General features: G+C 34.2%; 1 protein-coding gene across 2 annotated transcripts in view; it reads left to right on the top strand.

Moving 5' to 3' along the window:
* Positions 1 to 18,572, top strand: part of KANSL1L (KAT8 regulatory NSL complex subunit 1 like) — a 138,681-nt gene that overhangs the window by 117,524 nt on the left and 2,585 nt on the right. Inside the window, exons 8-13 of one of the 2 annotated variants that reach the window (XM_025404299.1) lie at positions 3,363 to 3,470; positions 11,878 to 12,006; positions 13,931 to 14,049; positions 14,864 to 14,988; positions 16,476 to 16,530; positions 18,294 to 18,406. In XM_025404299.1, the coding sequence (XP_025260084.1) occupies positions 3,363 to 3,470; positions 11,878 to 12,006; positions 13,931 to 14,049; positions 14,864 to 14,988; positions 16,476 to 16,530; positions 18,294 to 18,406 (649 nt within the window). The remainder of the gene's footprint in view (positions 1 to 3,362; positions 3,471 to 11,877; positions 12,007 to 13,930; positions 14,050 to 14,863; positions 14,989 to 16,475; positions 16,531 to 18,293; positions 18,407 to 18,572) is intronic. The other variant, XM_025404300.1, reaches the window with a different exon arrangement.

Raw genomic sequence — 18,572 nt, 5'->3', positions numbered from 1 at the left:
AATCTAATCCTCTAGATACACAGAATCTAATATAATCTTATTTTATCAATTTTTTTCAGTAGATATTAGAACTAAGCAATGCCTTGAGAACTAAATTTGTTATAGAGGAATTAATCTAGTCACATGCACTGTTAATGTTCTATCTGTGTAAGTTGATTCTTTAATTCCTTCTAAACGAACTTGATTTACTTTGGGAAATTACTAGGTTTATATCTTGTTAAATTTTGAGCATTTTATTGGTAACACAGCTGTGCTGTTGAAATGTTTCTGAGTAACCGTAATTCAGTGTTCTTTTTCTAATGTACTGTTATACATGGAGGTTTCCCTGCCATAAAATATTTCTCCATTTATAATCTGCATTGAATTTCTCAATGCAGAGGGAAAACTGCATACCTATAAGTATAGTCAACCTCAAGAGTATCAGTATTCTATAACTGAGTAAATGAGGCTTATACATCCTTACATCTCTAAAGTGTTTATTATTTTATTTATTTATTTATTTATTTTGAGACAGGGTCTTGCTACTGTTCCCCAGGCTGGAGTACAGTGGCATGATCATAGCTCACTGCAGCTTTGACCTCCTGGGCTCAAGCAATCCTCCCACCTCAGCCTCCCAAGTAGCTGGAACTACTTGGGTGCATGACACCACACCCAGCTAATTTTTTAATTTTTTTGTAGAGATGGGGTCTCACTATATTGCCCAGGCTGGTCTTGAACTTCTAGCCTCAAGTGATCCTCCCACCTCAACCTCCCAAAAATGCTAGGATTACTCTAGGTGCTTTTCAATTTTCAGTTCTTGATTTTTGTGGAACCTTTTACACTCTTGTCTATATTGGAACTAAAGTAAATATTTAGGGGAGAAAGAAAATATCCCTCACATTGGTTATCTCAGGTTCTTCTCTTTATTAGGGTATATCTCAGCTTGGCTTTTGTTCCATTTTCCGCTTACAGTTCTAATGGTCTTTTAAATTCTCAAAATCAAGGGACTGATCCTATTTGTAAAGCTCTGTGTTTTGAACCTGTCCCCCTGCCCTGAATCTCAATTTAGTTTTTATCAGTAGTAGAGTGGTTTCTTAGCTACACCATTACCTTGATTTAAGTTTCTAAGAAGAACTGTTTTAGTCTATATTTAAGGAAACCTTAATAATATGATGAAATAATCCATATAACAATAATAATGTAGCTAATATTTAGTATTAGCACATACTGAGCCATGTATATATTAAGCACATTACATTTTCTTGTTTAATTCTCACAACTCCATGAGAATAGATATTTTTGTTCTGCTCATCTGACATATGAGAAAACTAAGCTTCATGATATTACTCATCCAAGATTACTTGGCTAATAAATGATGAGCCAGGATTTGAGGTAGTCATTCTCCAGAACCAAACTCCTCACCATTACTTTACTGCCTGTTTTCTTATTAGCAAATATATTTCTCTGATGACATAACCCTGAGAGCTGGTATAAATACTCCTTATCCTAAGACTCTTATGCACCCCCTAATAAGTAAGATTAGATTGTTTATCTACTATTTCGTTACATCCATTCCTTCTTACATTCAATAAAAATCTCAATACTTACTATATGTAAGTACTAAATAAATGCTAGGAGTATAAATACAAATAAATCCCTCAAGGTACTTGCATTCTAGTTTAAAACAACTGAAAGGTAAACTAATAAGTACAATAAAAGGCAATGAAATAGTTTTACAAAAGCTGACAGGTCACGTGTGGGTATTAAGAAAGGAATATAGACGGAACGACGACCTTTTCTTGTTAAATCATGTTTTCGCACAAATCACAAAGAACAGTGGTAGAATTGGTGATACTCTCCTTATAATATTGCTTTGGAGAAACAAATGCAACAAACTTATGTTTAGGTAATTGGAAAATATCAGAATCCGGAAATGTTTAAGGAGCATTTTAAAGAAGAATATTTAATTTTTATTCCCATTTTCATTTTGTCACCTAATTTTCATATGATCATAATACCAAGATTCAAACTCATCTTACATCTGTCCCTTGGAACAAATTCCATGATGATACTCATCAACTAATTTTTGTTTTGCATATTTTCCCACACTTGAGTATGGATCTGCCACTAAGATACATCCTTTGAAGAAGAGAGAATTTTTTTCTGTTTAAAATCCAGACCCAGCCAGGTGGGCACAGTGGTTCATGCCTGTAATCCCAACCCTTTGGGAGGCTGAGGTGGGAGGATTGCTTGAGCTCAAGAATTCAAGATCAGACTGGGAACACAGTAAGACTTTGTCTCTAAAGAAAAAAATTTTTTTTAATTAGCCAGGCATGGAGGTGTGCACCCGTAGTCTCAGCTACTTGAGAGGCTGAGGTGGGAGGACTGCTTGAGCCCAGGAGGTTGAGAATGTAGTGGGCCAGAATCATGCTACTGCACTCCAGCCTGGGCAACAGAGCCAGCCCCTGTCTCAAGAATAAAACAAATAAAAAATAAAATCCAGGCCCTTCCTGGGTCTATCTTCATTTATGTATTCAAATTAAGTTTCCTTACAGTACCTTCTTTCAATAGCCAAATTTTCATTATTAACTGAGTTATAAAATATGTTCTCAAGGAAAAGTTAAGTGTCTCTTAATAAATACTTTTTAAGATGATTTTGTTTTTTCATTCTTGGTTGAAAGAAAAAACCTTTAGTAAATGTGAAGCATAACTACTACATTGCTTAACTCCTCTTTGGTTGTGAGAGTACAGAATACAAACATAGTGAATTGAAAGTCTCCAAGCCTCTATTTAGAAACAAAACTAGGTTGTCAACAGGTTTTAATCTTTATAAAAGTAGATTCATTGTGATATATAATATAGTAAAATAAGGGAATGTGAACTTTGATGTTTTCATAAAAGGTTGCATCTGACTTATAGTGGTTTTCTCCCAAGAAGTTAAAAGTATGTAATTTTTTGAAAATTTCATTATTTCAAATGCAGAGTTTGTAGGGATGGGATGGGAATGGATTTAGCAGGTGTAGGTTTTCTTAAAGACTTCTTGGGTATATTTGTTTCCATTCATCTGTGAATAGTATTTATTAATATTTAGAAGTGCTGTTCATCTTATGTACTATTTCAGGAAGTTCATGAAGTTGTTTCTCTGTTAGCTTTTTAATTTGTTGATTAAGTGCACCTAACCAGTAATTTCTAAAATACTGCTACCAACATGCTTGGAAAGAGTATTCTGTCAATTCTGATAGTTGTTACATTTCAAACTTTTGCTTATTTTCTTAAGCTTATGTGCTATTTACAGAAAGAAAGCAATTTTAATGTTACAATCTGTAATCCAAGTATTACAAAGAGTTGTATTTGAAAATACCTTTTTTACTTTATTTTTCCAGATGTGCCTCTTCATTTTCACTTTGAAACACTGTTAAAAAGGACTGAAATAAAAGGCAATCTTGCTGAAAATAAATTTGTAGATGAATATATCATATCTCCATCACCTGGTATGTCACATTTACAGTTCTTGTACTTTATATGCCTTTTTATGTCTTTATACTTACTATTTTTGCATTCTAAGGAAATAAAATTTAACAAAAGAATAAATGAAAATCCTTAATTTTTAATACTCACTTTTTACAAACCATGTACACATAAAATACAAGAACAATCTTAACATGAAATGTGCAATACCTATTGAATAATTATGATCTATTACTGATAAATATAATAAAAATTTAAATAAATATGGAAAAACAGTATTTCTGTATGGTAAGATCAATAAAGATATAAATTCTTCCTAATAGTTCATATGATTAATGTAATATAACTTGAAGTTCTCATAGAATTTGTTTAACTTAAAATAATTCTAAAGCACAATGGGAAGACTAAACAGGGGAAAATATGAAAGGAATTACTATAAAAGTTTAGAGAAAATCTAGCCAACCCACATATGGAAACATGACAAAAATCTATAATAATGTAGATTCTATTTTGCTCCTATTTAAGAAAATAGATCAATGAAATAAACTCTATAGTTGATTATATATGAGGGAAGAATTTTATATCAGTGGGAAAGTGGAACATTTCTCATGGAGAAAATATTACTATTAGTCTTTCCCAGTAGAATTCTTTTACATACTCATTTAATGCTATTAATCAGAATAATTTCTAGTTAATTCCAAGAATTGTACATAAAACGTTAAAACTACAAAATAAAACTTGAGGAAATTATAACGAAATGTTTATGAGTTCTATGAATGTGGGTGAATTCTATGCTTGGAAGCAATTAGAAGAAGAAAGAAAACAACATACTTTGATTAACCACAAAGTTAAAATCTAAACATCAGAAAAGTCTTATAAATTTAATATAAATTATTTCTATATGAAATAATCTACCTCAAAAACTCAAGTGAAATGAATACCTGTTAGAACTGGGGTATTATAAAATAAATTTATAAAAATAACAGCTTTTATAAGTACCAATAGTAACTAGATAGCCTATGTAAAGGAATAAAATATGTTAGACACATTGACAATGAAAATATAAAGTATTTTTCATCAAACTTAACAAGTACCTACATGAGGACTACTTCAAAAGTTTAGTGAGAAACATGAGGACATTCCTAGATGGAGAGAAATACCCTCTTCCTGTCAGAAGACAGTATCATAACTGAAGTTGTCAATTTTCCCTAAATTAACCTACAAGTAGAATATAATCCTAATCAGAATCAGAGGTATTATTGGAACAAATTTATTCTGAAGTTTATCTCAGACAGAAAATGTTGAATTAAATTTTTAGAAGATTAATAGCAGGACTATGAAGTTATAATCATGAAAACATGGTTCTGATAGAAGGCAGATCAAGGGAGCTTAAAAAAATTCCAGAGACAGAAGTTGGTTGAAAAAAATGACTTAGTCAATAAAGAATAATGACAACAACAAATTCTTATGAAGCATCATTTATATGTCAGCACTGGTTGAAGGGCTTTATATTACTTATTTAAGTCTGTATAACTCTGTGAGGTAGGTATTATTATTCTCCTTGACTAATCTTCCCCAAATTACAGTTGAGTAATAGAAGAGCCAGAATTCAAACCCAAGCAGTCTGGCTTGGAGCTATGCTCTATATAACCAAGTTTCCTTTGTAATCAAAGGCATTAAATAACGACTCTTTGGAAGAATTAAAAAGTGAGATCATTAACTCACAAAGTGCTTTAAAACAAATTTAAGTTGGATGAACATTAAAATACATTTCAGATGGATTAAAACGTTCAATGTTAAAAATGAATGTCTTAAAAGAATAACAAGAAAAAGTGTACTTGATGATAATGAAAATAATAATATTAACTGAACTTATAGTCAGACACTATGCGAAAGTTTACTACTTTTGCCTGTAACATTAATGATTTTAAACATAATCATCAAGTTTGCACAACTATAGTAAAAATAGCGCCCTCAAATATCTTGGATATTAAGAATTGATACAAGCCTTTTGGGGAACTCTGCGAAATGCATTACAAGGCCTTTAAACTATGTATTTTTTTATAAGTTCAGTGTGGCTTAAAAACTCCCTTGTTTACTTTTGTACCTATTCCCCATAAATGTTTACTGACTGTTAACCCTATGTTCTGACCCAATTATTCCATTTCCAAGAATCTAGTCTAATCCTAAATATGAAACCTTTATTCACAACTATATTCATCTTATCATGTTTTTGTGATAATGAAAAATTAGCGACAACTTGAAAAGCACAATAGGGATATGGTTAAATATACTACAGTGGAATATACAGCCTTAAAAAATACCTTAAAAGTTCATATAAAGATGGAAACATACTCATCAAAGAATGTTGTGATATAAAAGGATGAAAATATTTTACTTGTATGTCTGGTACAATTATAGCCATGTAGAAATATTTATTCTTATATCAACCAAATGCAATGTGTGGACCTTATTGAGACTGATTTGAATAAACCTGCTGTTTATATACACACACATAATTTTTGAAACGAGAAATTTGAACATGGACTAGCTGTTAGATATTAATGAATTATTGTTAATTTTGCTACTTGTAATAATGCATTGTGGTTACATAAACCCAGATGCACTTTTTCAGTTTGTTAGAGATTGACACTAACATATATGCAGATGAAAAGATATGTCTGGGATTTGCTTTTGAATATTCTAGCAAAAATGTTGGTGGGAGAGATGAAATAAGATTCGTTGTAAGTTGTTCACTGCTGAGACTGAAGGATAGGTATATGGGAGTTCATTATTCTAGTCTCCTTTTGTGTTTATCTGAAATTTTTCCACAGCAAAAATTAAAGAGAAAAAAGATGAAGGCACCAAGGATGAAAAACAATTATCTATGCTAAGGGGAAAAAGCCTAAAATACAGAAAAATATAAGTAATATGTGCAGTTACCTTTTAATGATGCGAGTTCACTTGTTGGAATCTGTCCTAAGACTAGATTTTTTTCAAAAGGGAAAAAAATGTATCCATGAAGATGATTATTTTAAGAATGTCTTTAATAGCATTATCATTATGATGATAAGTATCATGGTCAACAGCTAGGAAATAGCTAAAGAACATTGTTTCTAATCAGAGGAATGTTATACAGCCATCTGAAAAAATAAGAGTTGTGATAAAAATATAAGTATACATTTAATTAAAATTATTTCATATTTGATATATGAAATATAAAACGCATTATTGACTGAAAGAGTAGGCAAATATGAAAATATATGCTATTAGAGATTAATTATGTTTCTTTTAATGTTGTTCTACTATTTGATTTAAAAAAATAAGGCAGGTCGGGCGCGGTGGCCTACACCTGTAATCCCAGCACTTAGGGAGGCTGAGGCAGGAGGATCACTTGGGCCCAGAGTTCAAGACCAGCCTGGGAAATATAGTGAAACCCTATCTCCACAAAAAATACAAAAATTAGCTGGGCATGGTGGTGTACACCTGTGGTCCTAGCTACTTGGGAGGCTGAGGCAGGAGGATGACTCAAGCCTGGGAGGTTGAGGCTCCCACTGAGCCATAATTACACCACAGCACTCCAGGATGGGTGACAAAGTGAGACCCTGTTTCTAAAAAAATAAAAAACAAAAAATAAGGCAGTTAAACGTGTTAGGCACACAATTAAGGGGAATGCATGAATAATGTAATGAGAAATTTCATCCTATATATCTGTCTTAAATAGCTGGTCATTAATTTTTCTTTTGCTGTTAGTGATTAGAGTTCAGAATTTATTAAGCACTTAGTGCCAGGCACACTATTAAGTGCTGAAGAATCAAAGGTGAATTACAGGAAGTCAAAGTTGTAATGGAGGAAGACACAAATAACTGTTATATAGTATAATGGGGATAAACACATTTGAAGGCTGAGTGTGGTGGCTCATGCTTGTAATCCCAGCACTTTGGGAGGCTGAGGTAGGGGGATTGCTTGAGCCCAGGAGTTCAAGACCAGCCTGGGCAACATGGCATGGTGGTGCATGCCTGTAGTACCAGTGACTTAGGAGGCTGAGGCAGGATTGCTTGAGCCCAGGAGCTCGAGGCTGCAATGAGCAATGATCGCACCACTGCACTCCAGCTTGGGTGACAGAGTGAGACTCTATCTTAAAAAGAAATTATATAAGATATAAATAAGAAGGAGTATGTAACTCTGCTTAGAAGGCAGAAAAAGGGAGGTTAAGGGAGATGAGAAATGGGCAAGGAGAGGAACTCTAGAAAGATGGTGATGCCAAGTGCAGCTTCAACTACTGAATTGGAATTTACAGAGAAAGAAGGATGAAGTGTTCCAGATTAGTGCTTCTCAAACTTTAAAATGTAAACAAGTTACTTTGGGGATATTGTTAGAATGCAGATTCTGATTTAATAAATCTGGAATGGGACCTGAAATTCTGCATTTCTAACGAGGTCCCAAGTGATTCGGATGCTGTTGGCCCATATTGAGTAACAAGTTTTTAAAGAACAAAAACAAACATATGTCTTGTCATGGAGAAATGACACAGTATGATATATCCAAATATCTATAAATAAGGACAGGTGCAGTGGCTCACGCCTGTAATCCTACCACTTTGGGAGGCTGAGGCAGGTGGATCACCTGAGATCAGGAGTTTAAGACCAGCCTGGGCAACATGGTGAAACCCCATCTGTACTAAAATACAAAGACTGGCCAAGGGTGGTGGTGCACGCCTGTGGTCCCAGCTACTTGGGAGGCTGAGGCATGAGAATCACTTGAACCCAGGAGGCGGAGGTGCAGTGAGCTGAGATGGCTTCATCTCAAAACAAACAACAACAAATATCTATAAATAACTTGGCATTCCGGTAGGGCAAATTGCGTGAAGGCAGTAGACAGATCTTTGCTTGGATTTATCCTGTATGGTCCATTAGATTTGGCAGTTTACAATGGAATTGCTGATTTCAGGCAACAAGCAGAGAAAAGCCAAACTGTAGTGGGATGAAAAGTGAATGATGACTAGTTTAATCATGAGGAATACCAGACAAAACCAATTTAAGAGTTTATACTTATCAAAATATTCAAAGTTATGAAAGTTATGGAAGACAGTAGAACTGTTTCAGATATGACTTTAATGAGATCTGACAACTGCAATGCCATCTGCAATGAATAGTTGAAATTATCTGTAAATAACATTATAGAGATATTGGTGAAATCTGAATAAAGTCTATAGATTAGCTAATGGCACTGAACTGCATGGCTACATAAGAGAATGTCCTTTGTTTTCAGAAATACATTGATGTTTTTAGGGCTAAAGGGGCATCATGTCAGCAACTAAATTTCATTTGTGGTCTGAAAGAAGGAGGTAAAGCAAATGTGATACGATGTTAACATTTGGGGGATTTCAGAAAAGGGTCTACAGAAATTTGTTCTATTTCAAGTTTTCTGTAATTCTGAAATTATGTCTCAGATAGATGGAAGAGGAGGAACAATAGCACCATAACCCACACAAGCAAGCCAGAAACATAAAGCTCAGTTTTTGTCACCTACACTTCCTCCTGTCTAAACCAATTGCCAAGTTGTCAATATGATCTTATGTGTTTCCTTTCTTGCCTTCGACTACTCTCACAGTCCACCATGATCTCTTACCTATACTTCTGAAATAGACTTTTAATCCATGTTTCCCCTTTAATCACTGTAGGCAGTGATCTCTTCAAAATGCAAATCTAATGTCACACCTGTTCCCCACACCATCCCGTTAAAACATTCGAGAAGGAATATTCTTAACACCTTAAAGCCCTATCTACATAGGCTGGCCCCTCCCTCATGATTCTTTCTCACCATGCTTCCTTACTCTACACTACATAGCTGTTCAGTTCCCAAACTTGTCCTGTTCCCTTGGGCCATTGTACATGCTATTCTCCTCCTTCCCCTAGCTATCAGCTATTTCTGTTCATATTTAGAATCTATGACTTCATCTGGGGAAGCCTTTCCCAGAGCTCTTACTAGTACTCTTATACATTCTCAGTAACATCATGTAGTTTCACAACTGAAATGCGTATTTTTCTATCACGTTACGATTGCATTCCTTGAAATAACACCTGTAAACTACAAGGGCTGCTACAAATCCTAGTTTTGCTTACCTAGGGTTTAGAATAGTGCTTGCCATGTAATTGGATCTCTGTAAAGTTGTTGGATGAATAAAAGGGAAGGAAGTAAAGACAGGATATATGAGAAATGCTATCAAAGTGTGATCTTAGGATGAACTCTACGAGAGGATTGGGAGAGCAAGAACTGAAAGGCTGGGAGGTTTATCAATAGAACAGGTGAAGAGGATGTGTAGAATTGTCATACATTTCCTACTATTTCAAGGGTCCATGAAAACCTTACAAGACAATAATGAATTAGAAGGAAAATGATAAATGTGAAGAAAACATTTGAATAAAATTTAATTTAAAAATCAACTTCTGTGAAAGTTAAGATTCTTTCACAAAGTTTGATGTTTTCAGAAGAGTGGAAAATTGCTTGTAGAAAATAAGAGAAACGTTAATTGTCTACAGTTTGCTTAAATGCTACAGCAAAATGTTATTAAAAGAATGGACACTTTTAATACCTACATACGTTTTAACATATACATTTTAAAATCCACCTCTCACAATTCTAGTTACCATTTTAGTAAGTTTAGATTACTCCTGCCATGCTGTTTTCTTGTATTAATAACTTTCAGGGTATCATCATCTGTGATGCACTTATGATTTAATTTTCATTTGCTGTTTGACATTCAGGTGCATCGTTGAAATCTTAGGGTTTAATATTGATTCTGGAAAACACTTCAACTATCTTCAACTATTCCCTCCTTTTCATTCTCTCTAGTCTCATCTGTTACCCCATTCTGGTCTTTTTCCCTCCATATTTTCTATCACTCTATTCCATCAAGATATGGAATTCCTCTTCCAGACCTTGATTTTGATTTTCAGCTGTTTCCATTGTTACTTAGCCTAGTGATGATTTTAACATTTGGACAATTATATTTTCTATTTCTGACACTTCTCCAGAGGGCCTCTTACCTGTTTCTCTTGGCAATATTAACTGTTAGAAGAGTTGCTAGTATGTATTCCATGAATGCTCCATTATTTCTTGAGATGGTTCTCCACTTGTGGTTTGTACCCGTTTTTTGATTTAGTGTTGGTATTCAGATTTTTGGAGTTTTCTATGCTCATCATTGAAGCTGTGATACTCAGTTAAAACTGTTCTACCACTGCTGTTTATGGGACACTTCTGATGGGAAGGGAATTTATACTACATTTGAAATTTTCACACTAATTTGGGGATGGGCCGGACATTTCAAAGCGGGGCACTTTGGCATTGCCTTCTCTCTCCAACCATTCATTTATCTGCCTAAAGCTGATTTTGTTAGTCTGACTGAGATATTGACATATGCAGTCAATATCCAGATAGTTGTCCTGCTTCCAATTTTCCTTTCTTGTGGGTCTAGACCACCTTTGGTGGCATCGCACCTCTTTGTGGCAGTACTTCACTGTGTGCTTCTGCTCTGGGTTTCCTCTTCAAATTCCACATAGTATTAGTCTTTCAGAGATTCCTCAGAAATTCTGCCTTATAAGTTCCACTTTTTGCTTGCAAATATGGATTTATATGTGCATATCTGTGCATGTACCTATGTAAAAAGTATTTGTCTATCATATTTAGGGTCATTTGCCATCTTGAAACCAGACGCTCCTTGTCAGCTGGTAGGCCATGCCCTTTATTTCAATAGTGTGAGTTTGGCACTTCAGCTTACATATTTCTTTTTCCACTCCTTTCCACATCTCCAAACCTTTCAAAAAAGGAAGCCAATTTGGTTATTAGACCAAGGCTGGAAATAAGGGGGTTCAGATATACAATCATGGTAACGCTAACATTTACTGAACACTTATCACGTCAGATGCTTTTACTTACTGCTACAGGAATAAACTCAAGTAATCATTATAAACCCAAGGTCGCTATTATCCCTATTTTACAGATGATGCAACTAAGGCATCAGAGATGTTAAATGATTCAGGTTCTTGCTCTAGTCTCACCATGTTGAATCTTACTTGGTCCCAAATGATTTCCAGATTTAGGGTAAGCAAGAACTTAAAGATTCTGATGATCGCCAGGATTTATGTATCTGAGCCAATCCTCACTCTATAAAGTTTCTGTAATTTGGAAGACTTTGAGAACAGATCATCTTCCCTTTTCATTCCCCTCAAAAAAAATGAAGAAAATACAAGAAACTGGAAATTCCTGGGGATGTTTTTAGTTGGAGTTGTCTGTCTTGGTATTTAAGGTTATATTTATCTGTAATTTTGAAATGGTATCTTAAAATTCTGCAGTTACAAATAAAAACAGATTAACATGTTCACTGTGTTAAGGAACTAAAACTTAAAATTTCCTTTTCATTTGTTTTAGTACATAGTACTTCTCTGAATCAGTGGAGAAATGGATATTCACCTATACGTAAGCCTGAAATAAGGTCAGAATCTTCTGCACAACTGTTACAGGGAAGAAAGAAAAGACATTTGAGTGAAACAGCATTAGGTAGGTTAAAGTGAGGATATAAGCAGTAGTGATGTTAAAAATAAAAAATTCTGATTTTAAAATAACCTGTCTCATGGGAGTTTATAATCCAGAACAGCCACTAATTACACAAAACATCTATGACTCTACAAACATGAAACAGCATATTCGTAGTTAATTTAGAATTATTTGTGGACTGGTATCTACCTACTTTATGGCAATTATTTCCCTCCTATGTTCCCTGACTAGTTGTCTTCTACCAATCACTCCCTGGATGGGATTTAATCTTCAAAGTTGTGTTTTAGGCTCAAAATAGGCTAGTGTAAAGTTGCCTTATAGAAACTGTTAACCATTTATGGTACCTACTGTGGAGATGTTGATGCACTGCAGATTCCTCAGGATTTTGAGAAAGTGAACAAGCTTCAAGTGAAATGCTAAACTACCCTGTTCAATTCTCCTTACAAGCCTATAGAGTTCCAAGATGATCAAGAGAAAGCTTTGGAAACTAGAACTCTTCTAGTAATACAAAGGGATTTATTTTGGAGATTTGGGACAAGATAGTTGCCACAGTTATTGCAAATGATAAAAAATAAAAATTAACTGGCAAGATAAATTAGAAACTACACCCAAGATGTATTAATTATACAGAGTGGATTTAATCTGTTTATCTCTGGTGTCTTCAGATATCCCACGATAAAAGACCTACCTAGTCACTACCTGATAACTATCTGATCAGCTACATTGTAGCAAAAAGTGAACAAATTCCCACACATGTTCAGAGCTGGTTTCATTAGGCTCTTTAGTGTCTCACTCTAAGAACAACCAAGTATTCACCTAGCTTTTGAGGAACTTTCATATATGCATACCAAAACATAACTAAGCTTTTAAAAAAAAATCTAATAAGATGCAACATGAAGTATACATTACCTAAGGTATAAAATGTTTCTCTTAAATTGACTGATACTTTAGCTCTAACTTCAAGTTTGATGTACATACAGGAATAAAACAAAGAAATGTCATACTACACAGAAATAACTAGATAATTCCAAAAGGATAGGACATCTGGTCCAGCCTGTCAAGTCAATGTAATGAAAAATGATTTATTCTAGACTATAAGAAACCTAGGAGACGATGGCCAATTTTAACATGTAGATCCTTATCTGAAGAAACTAGCTATAAAGGACGTTTTTAACAAATGGAGAAATGTAAATATGGACTAGGTATTAGATTTTATATTATACAGGAAAATATTCTCATCTTAAAAGATCTGTACTAAAATAAGGGCAGTACGTAAATGCATACATATATATATTTACTGTATACACACACACAACAGGGAACCAAAACAGGGAAAAAAAGGAACTTGGAAGAAATACAGAAAATACTAATAGAAGTAAACTTCTAATCAATATCCTGAGAGAAATGAGAAATTTCATCTACGAAACAAGAACAGGATGCTATTTAAAAAAAAGAGTACTAGAGAACAAGTACTTTTGGAAATATGTATTTTAATAGCAGCATTTTTTCAAAAAATTCAGAGTGTTCAGAAGACCAAGGACAGACACCTCACAGAAATTAGAATAAAAAGTCAAATATGAAAAATGAGACTAGATAAGAAAACTAAGATAGTTCTGGTGGTTCAACCACAAATAGGAGTCACAGGAAACAAGAATAAAGGAATGAGATGAAGGATTATTCAGGGAACGATATGAAATATATTGGATAAAAACTGCCAAAACCCCAGAAAATGGAGATAACTTATGGCATGACTGTAAGACTCCTCTTTTTTCATTTCCTTTTTTGTTTTCTAATACACGAATTAAAAAAAAAAAAACCAAAAAAAAAACAAGGAATCAATCACCTGTCATCTAATTAGGAAAGTAATTCTAATGATACCTATTAGTCATGTTTAATGTGTGATATTCAATGGCTCTTTCCACGGCAGGAGAAAGAATTAAACTTGAAGAATCTGATTTTCAACACACAGAATCAGGATCCCATAGCAATTTTACAGCTGTTTCTAATGTCAACGTTTTATCAAGAATCCAGAATTCATCATCACAAGTAGGTTTTTCTCTATGTTGAACTCTAAAATGGCTTTAAAAATAAAAACACCTGATTTTGAAAATAATTTATATTTTGCTAATCTATAACAGGCTTATTTACTAGCACATATTAATAGACATTTATAACTATCTTGTTAGAAAACAATAAATTTGATTTATACAACTTATTTTTAACTATGAAGCTAAAAGTTCATTAATATTTGGTTATAGCTTCTTTTTAGGTGTTAAAAATTTAGATTATCATGATCATCTCTATTCCTTAACATATGAAGCTAAATAAAATCTTACTAATGAGAATTCAGGACTTGTCTTGTTCTTATCCTGCTTTTTTGGTTATCTGGCCAGGGTACAGAGAGGTCAAAAGGTAGCAGTGTTTAGAAATGAACAGTCTGAAGCTCAGGAACCAGGAACGCACAAATGAAGAGTATACTGAAGGGCTGACCAAACATATTTCACTGCCTTTCCTAATAAAAAGTGGGTTACTGATCATTTCATTGACATTTAGGGTGATGTATGTTAGTCTTTTCTGATAAAGAGTTTTGCATTTAAGACATTTTTTTTATGGTCTTAAAAATAAGCTTGTATGCTTGCACACATAAATACATTACACATCTACCAAGAGATTGTTCTGATTTACAAAATACAGAAATATTTTCTTACTTAGTTTTCTGAACACATTTTAGACTTTATAACAATGTATTTACAAAAATTATGTAACATGTGTACTGCCATATTTATATAACTGATGAAAGGAGGGTATCATTAGAAGTAACTAGACAGTACTGTAAATCTACTGTAATCCTGCTTTGCAGAATACTGCACGACGGAGATTGAGAAGTGAGAGCTCTTATGACATAGATAACATTGTGATTCCCATGTCATTAGTAGCCCCAGCTAAATTAGAGAAACTCCAATATAAGGAAATACTTACTCCAAGGTACGTATACTCACATCTTCATATTTTTCCTTCTTCCTTCCTTCCTTAATAAACTTAAATTTTCAAAGTGAAGTTCGAATTTTAATTAATCAAAGGAGGATCCTTCTCCCAATTCTTTCATAGCCATGGAGGGGAAATGGTGAAAAAAAAAAAAATTACTCATGCCTTTAGAAAAAGTGTTATATAGTATCACAGTTTATTTCTGAGTTTTTATTAAGATTTGGGAATTCCTAGACTACTTTAGCATTCTTAGTCTTTATTATTCAATGTCATTTAGTTATCTACTGTGTATATGACACTAAAAGGCACTTTAGTGACATAAAAACTATAGCAACAAATAATCCTTGCCCTTAAAGATACAGGTGTGACATAAGTTGCAAAGAGTTTTGCCTTTTCATGGGGTATTCACACTGTAAGACAGTAATACCTGTGACCAAAAAAAAAAAAAAAAAAAAAAATTGTGATGTATTGCCAAGTCAGCAATAAACACATTCAAAAGATGAGTGGGAAGGTCTGGGAAGTCACCCATGAAGGAATGGGAAGGTGGAGACGGTATTTACACAGCGATACCACAACAAAGGCACAGGACAAGTGTGTAAGGTTTAGCCAGATACTGTTTTGTGCAGGTTGATAATGGGAGGCTAGAAACAAAGTTAGGTCCAGATCGTGGAGGTCCCTGAATGCCATACGCAGATCTGCTCCCTACTGGCAGTAAAGTTAGCCCAACTTTTTAGAAATGATGAGTGCAGTTTCTTAAGAATATAAATATGACACCAGGAAGTAGAGACAGAAAAGGTTGCAAACAGAGACAGGTGGGTGACAATTTCAGTTAATTGCTATACATCTCTATTCTAATTTCATAATTTCTTTTATTCATAATTACCTTGAGGTATCAAGAACTCTAATATTCTATAAGAGTTCTACTATGAGAACTCCTATAATCTGTGGATACTTGTTGCATAAGTAATGAGTAACATTTGTGGCTATGATGTTCTATAGCAAAAATATATTTCAACTTGCAATGGTAGGCTGGAGCTAGCTGGCTGAGTAGATAGTTAAATATAGAAGACTTCTGTGAGCCAGTTATTAAACTACTGATGACTCAAAAGGGGCTATGGTAGGTATTTTCACACCAAAGAAACTGGCAAACATACAAACCACGGTTTTTTTCCTTCTGTTACTTTTTGGCCAGGCCAGGTTTATCAGCATACCACTAACTTCAGTCAGTACGTAATTATGATGTATAAAATGCAGCTATACAGAACAGACTATTCACCATAAAGCCAAAAGTCACGTCTCATTTTCTCTTTTATCCTTTACTCATAATACAAATATTTTTCTTTTAAAAAAATTAAGTATTAAAACACAATTTGAACCATGAAGTGCCAAGGAAAGAAAATACTAATACACTTAGCTGTGCTTAGAGTATAAAATTGCCACATTTAGATAAATAAAAGCTGTTTAACATTGGTTTTTCTCTTCAACAGCTGGAGGATGGTTGTTCTTCAGCCTTTGGATGAATATAATTTAGGCGAAGAAGAGGTAAGCTGCCTTTCATTTAATGGGATAATTATACATTATGTATAATGAAACCTGCTTGCTTTGACATTCAGGGAATTAAAGGAATATATAAACCCTTTAACTTACACTGATTTTTTTTCCCTTTCACTTATGAAAAGGAAGTTCTTTTAAAAGAATATTCAAAAAATGTTTTGTGCAAATTTGACTACCAGCATAATACACAAATACACAATAATTTAAAAAGCCAAAAAAAAAATACAGCATTTGTTTATGAGTTTTTGAGATACTGAATTTACATGAATATCCACATTCGTTGTCAGTATTGTATTTTTCTGCATGAGATTAGTCTCACTCATTATTTTAAGGTTTAAATGCCATTTTCAGAATCGTAGGGCCAATTTGCTCTTCAGTTTGGAAAATTTCGGACTTTAAAAAAGTAATGTGGTATATACATCATGTAATACCTGTAGAGTCTACGGTGTACGAGGAATCAGACATTAATGTTTCTGTAGTGAAATATTCATAGTTGAGTTGGATAAACACTAAAAATAGCCTCACATCATTACAGATCAGGCTATGTCACCAAATGAATTCTGAAAAATTTGTTTTTGCAGATTTTTGGATTTTGGAATTGCAGGTAAGGGGTTGTGAATATGTATGGATAAAATTTTATCAAGATAAGATTATAGGGAAAAATACTTTATAACCAAACTAATTCCAAAGTGATGGTCTCTAGAAGACACTGTTGAAGACACTTAGTTTCTGTCAAGTAACAATCTTTCTATGTCCAGTGGTCACGTTTTTCAACTACCAAAATTTACCTTTTAATGCCCTTTCCTCTTCTAATGTATTCTTCCTCATTTCTGAATGATCCTAGCCAAGAAACCCAAATTCTTAAATACCATAACCAAGGTAGTATTCCAGGTTCGAAACCTAGATAAGTCATTCATTAAATTAATTCTGATTTAAGCTAGTTTTATACTTTTCTTTGATATTAACATCTTAGAATAGTGTGTCCTCCACAATCCATAAAAGCTCTTGAATGAACAAAGCATTAAGACTACTGGTACTAAGCTATGGCAAATGGAAAGCACTATGAACTCATTTGTAGTCTACCGAAGTCTTCAAATATGAACCAATAGTAAACAAGTATTTTTAAGTTTTTTGAGGTGGGAAGATCGCTTGAGCCCAGAAGTTCGAGGCTGCAGTGAGCTATGATTGCACAACTGCACTCACTACAGCCTGGGCAACAGAGACCCGTGTCTAAAAATAACAATAATAAAATAATTTTAAAACATTTTTGACTCCCCTTTTATAGGAACTTGAAGTTCATCTGATAACATTTGTTCTCTCAACTTACACAGATAGCATTTTAGTTTGCTTCCTACTGTTTTCTACATGAGAAACTCTTTGAAACCTTGAAACTCGATCTTGTATTTCTTTTTTTGAGACAAGAGTCTCACCCTGTCACCCGGGCTGGAGTGCAGTGGCACGATCTTGCTCACTGCAACCTCCGCCTCCTGGGTTCAAGCAATTCTCTGCCTCAGCCTCCCAAGTAGCTGTGATTTCAGGCACCCACCACCACGCCCAGCTAATTTTTGTATTTTTAGTAGAGACAGGGTTTCACCATCTTGGCCAGGTTGGTCTTGAACTCCTGACCTCGTGATCCACCCACTTTGGCCTCCTAAAGTTCTGGGATTACAGGCGTGAGCCACCGTGCCCAGCCTGATCTTACATTTCAAAATGTTTCTGATTAAAGCAAAAATATTTATTTCTAATTCCAGATAGAAGATCTTTCTGATGAAGTCTTCTCCCTAAGGCACAAAAAATATGAAGAGAGAGAGCAAGCCAGGTGGTCACTATGGGAGCAAAGCAAGTGGCACAGAAGAAACAGCAGGCAGGTTATAAATTTAAAACCCCAAACCATAGAATTCATGTGAAATGAACAAAACCTCTGCATGAGTTTTCGGTGAGACCACTGAAAAGGAAACCATGATGTTGTAGCATCAGCTATTTGTGCACCAGAAGTAAAATACTACACAGAATGAGCTTGTTTTCAAAAT

Source organism: Theropithecus gelada, chromosome 12 (assembly GCF_003255815.1).
Source record: "Theropithecus gelada isolate Dixy chromosome 12, Tgel_1.0, whole genome shotgun sequence".
In the NCBI taxonomy this organism is placed as follows: Eukaryota; Metazoa; Chordata; class Mammalia; order Primates; family Cercopithecidae; genus Theropithecus; species Theropithecus gelada.
The sequence above is the reverse complement of the archived record's forward strand: the minus strand, read 5'-3'. Positions and strand labels throughout refer to the sequence as shown.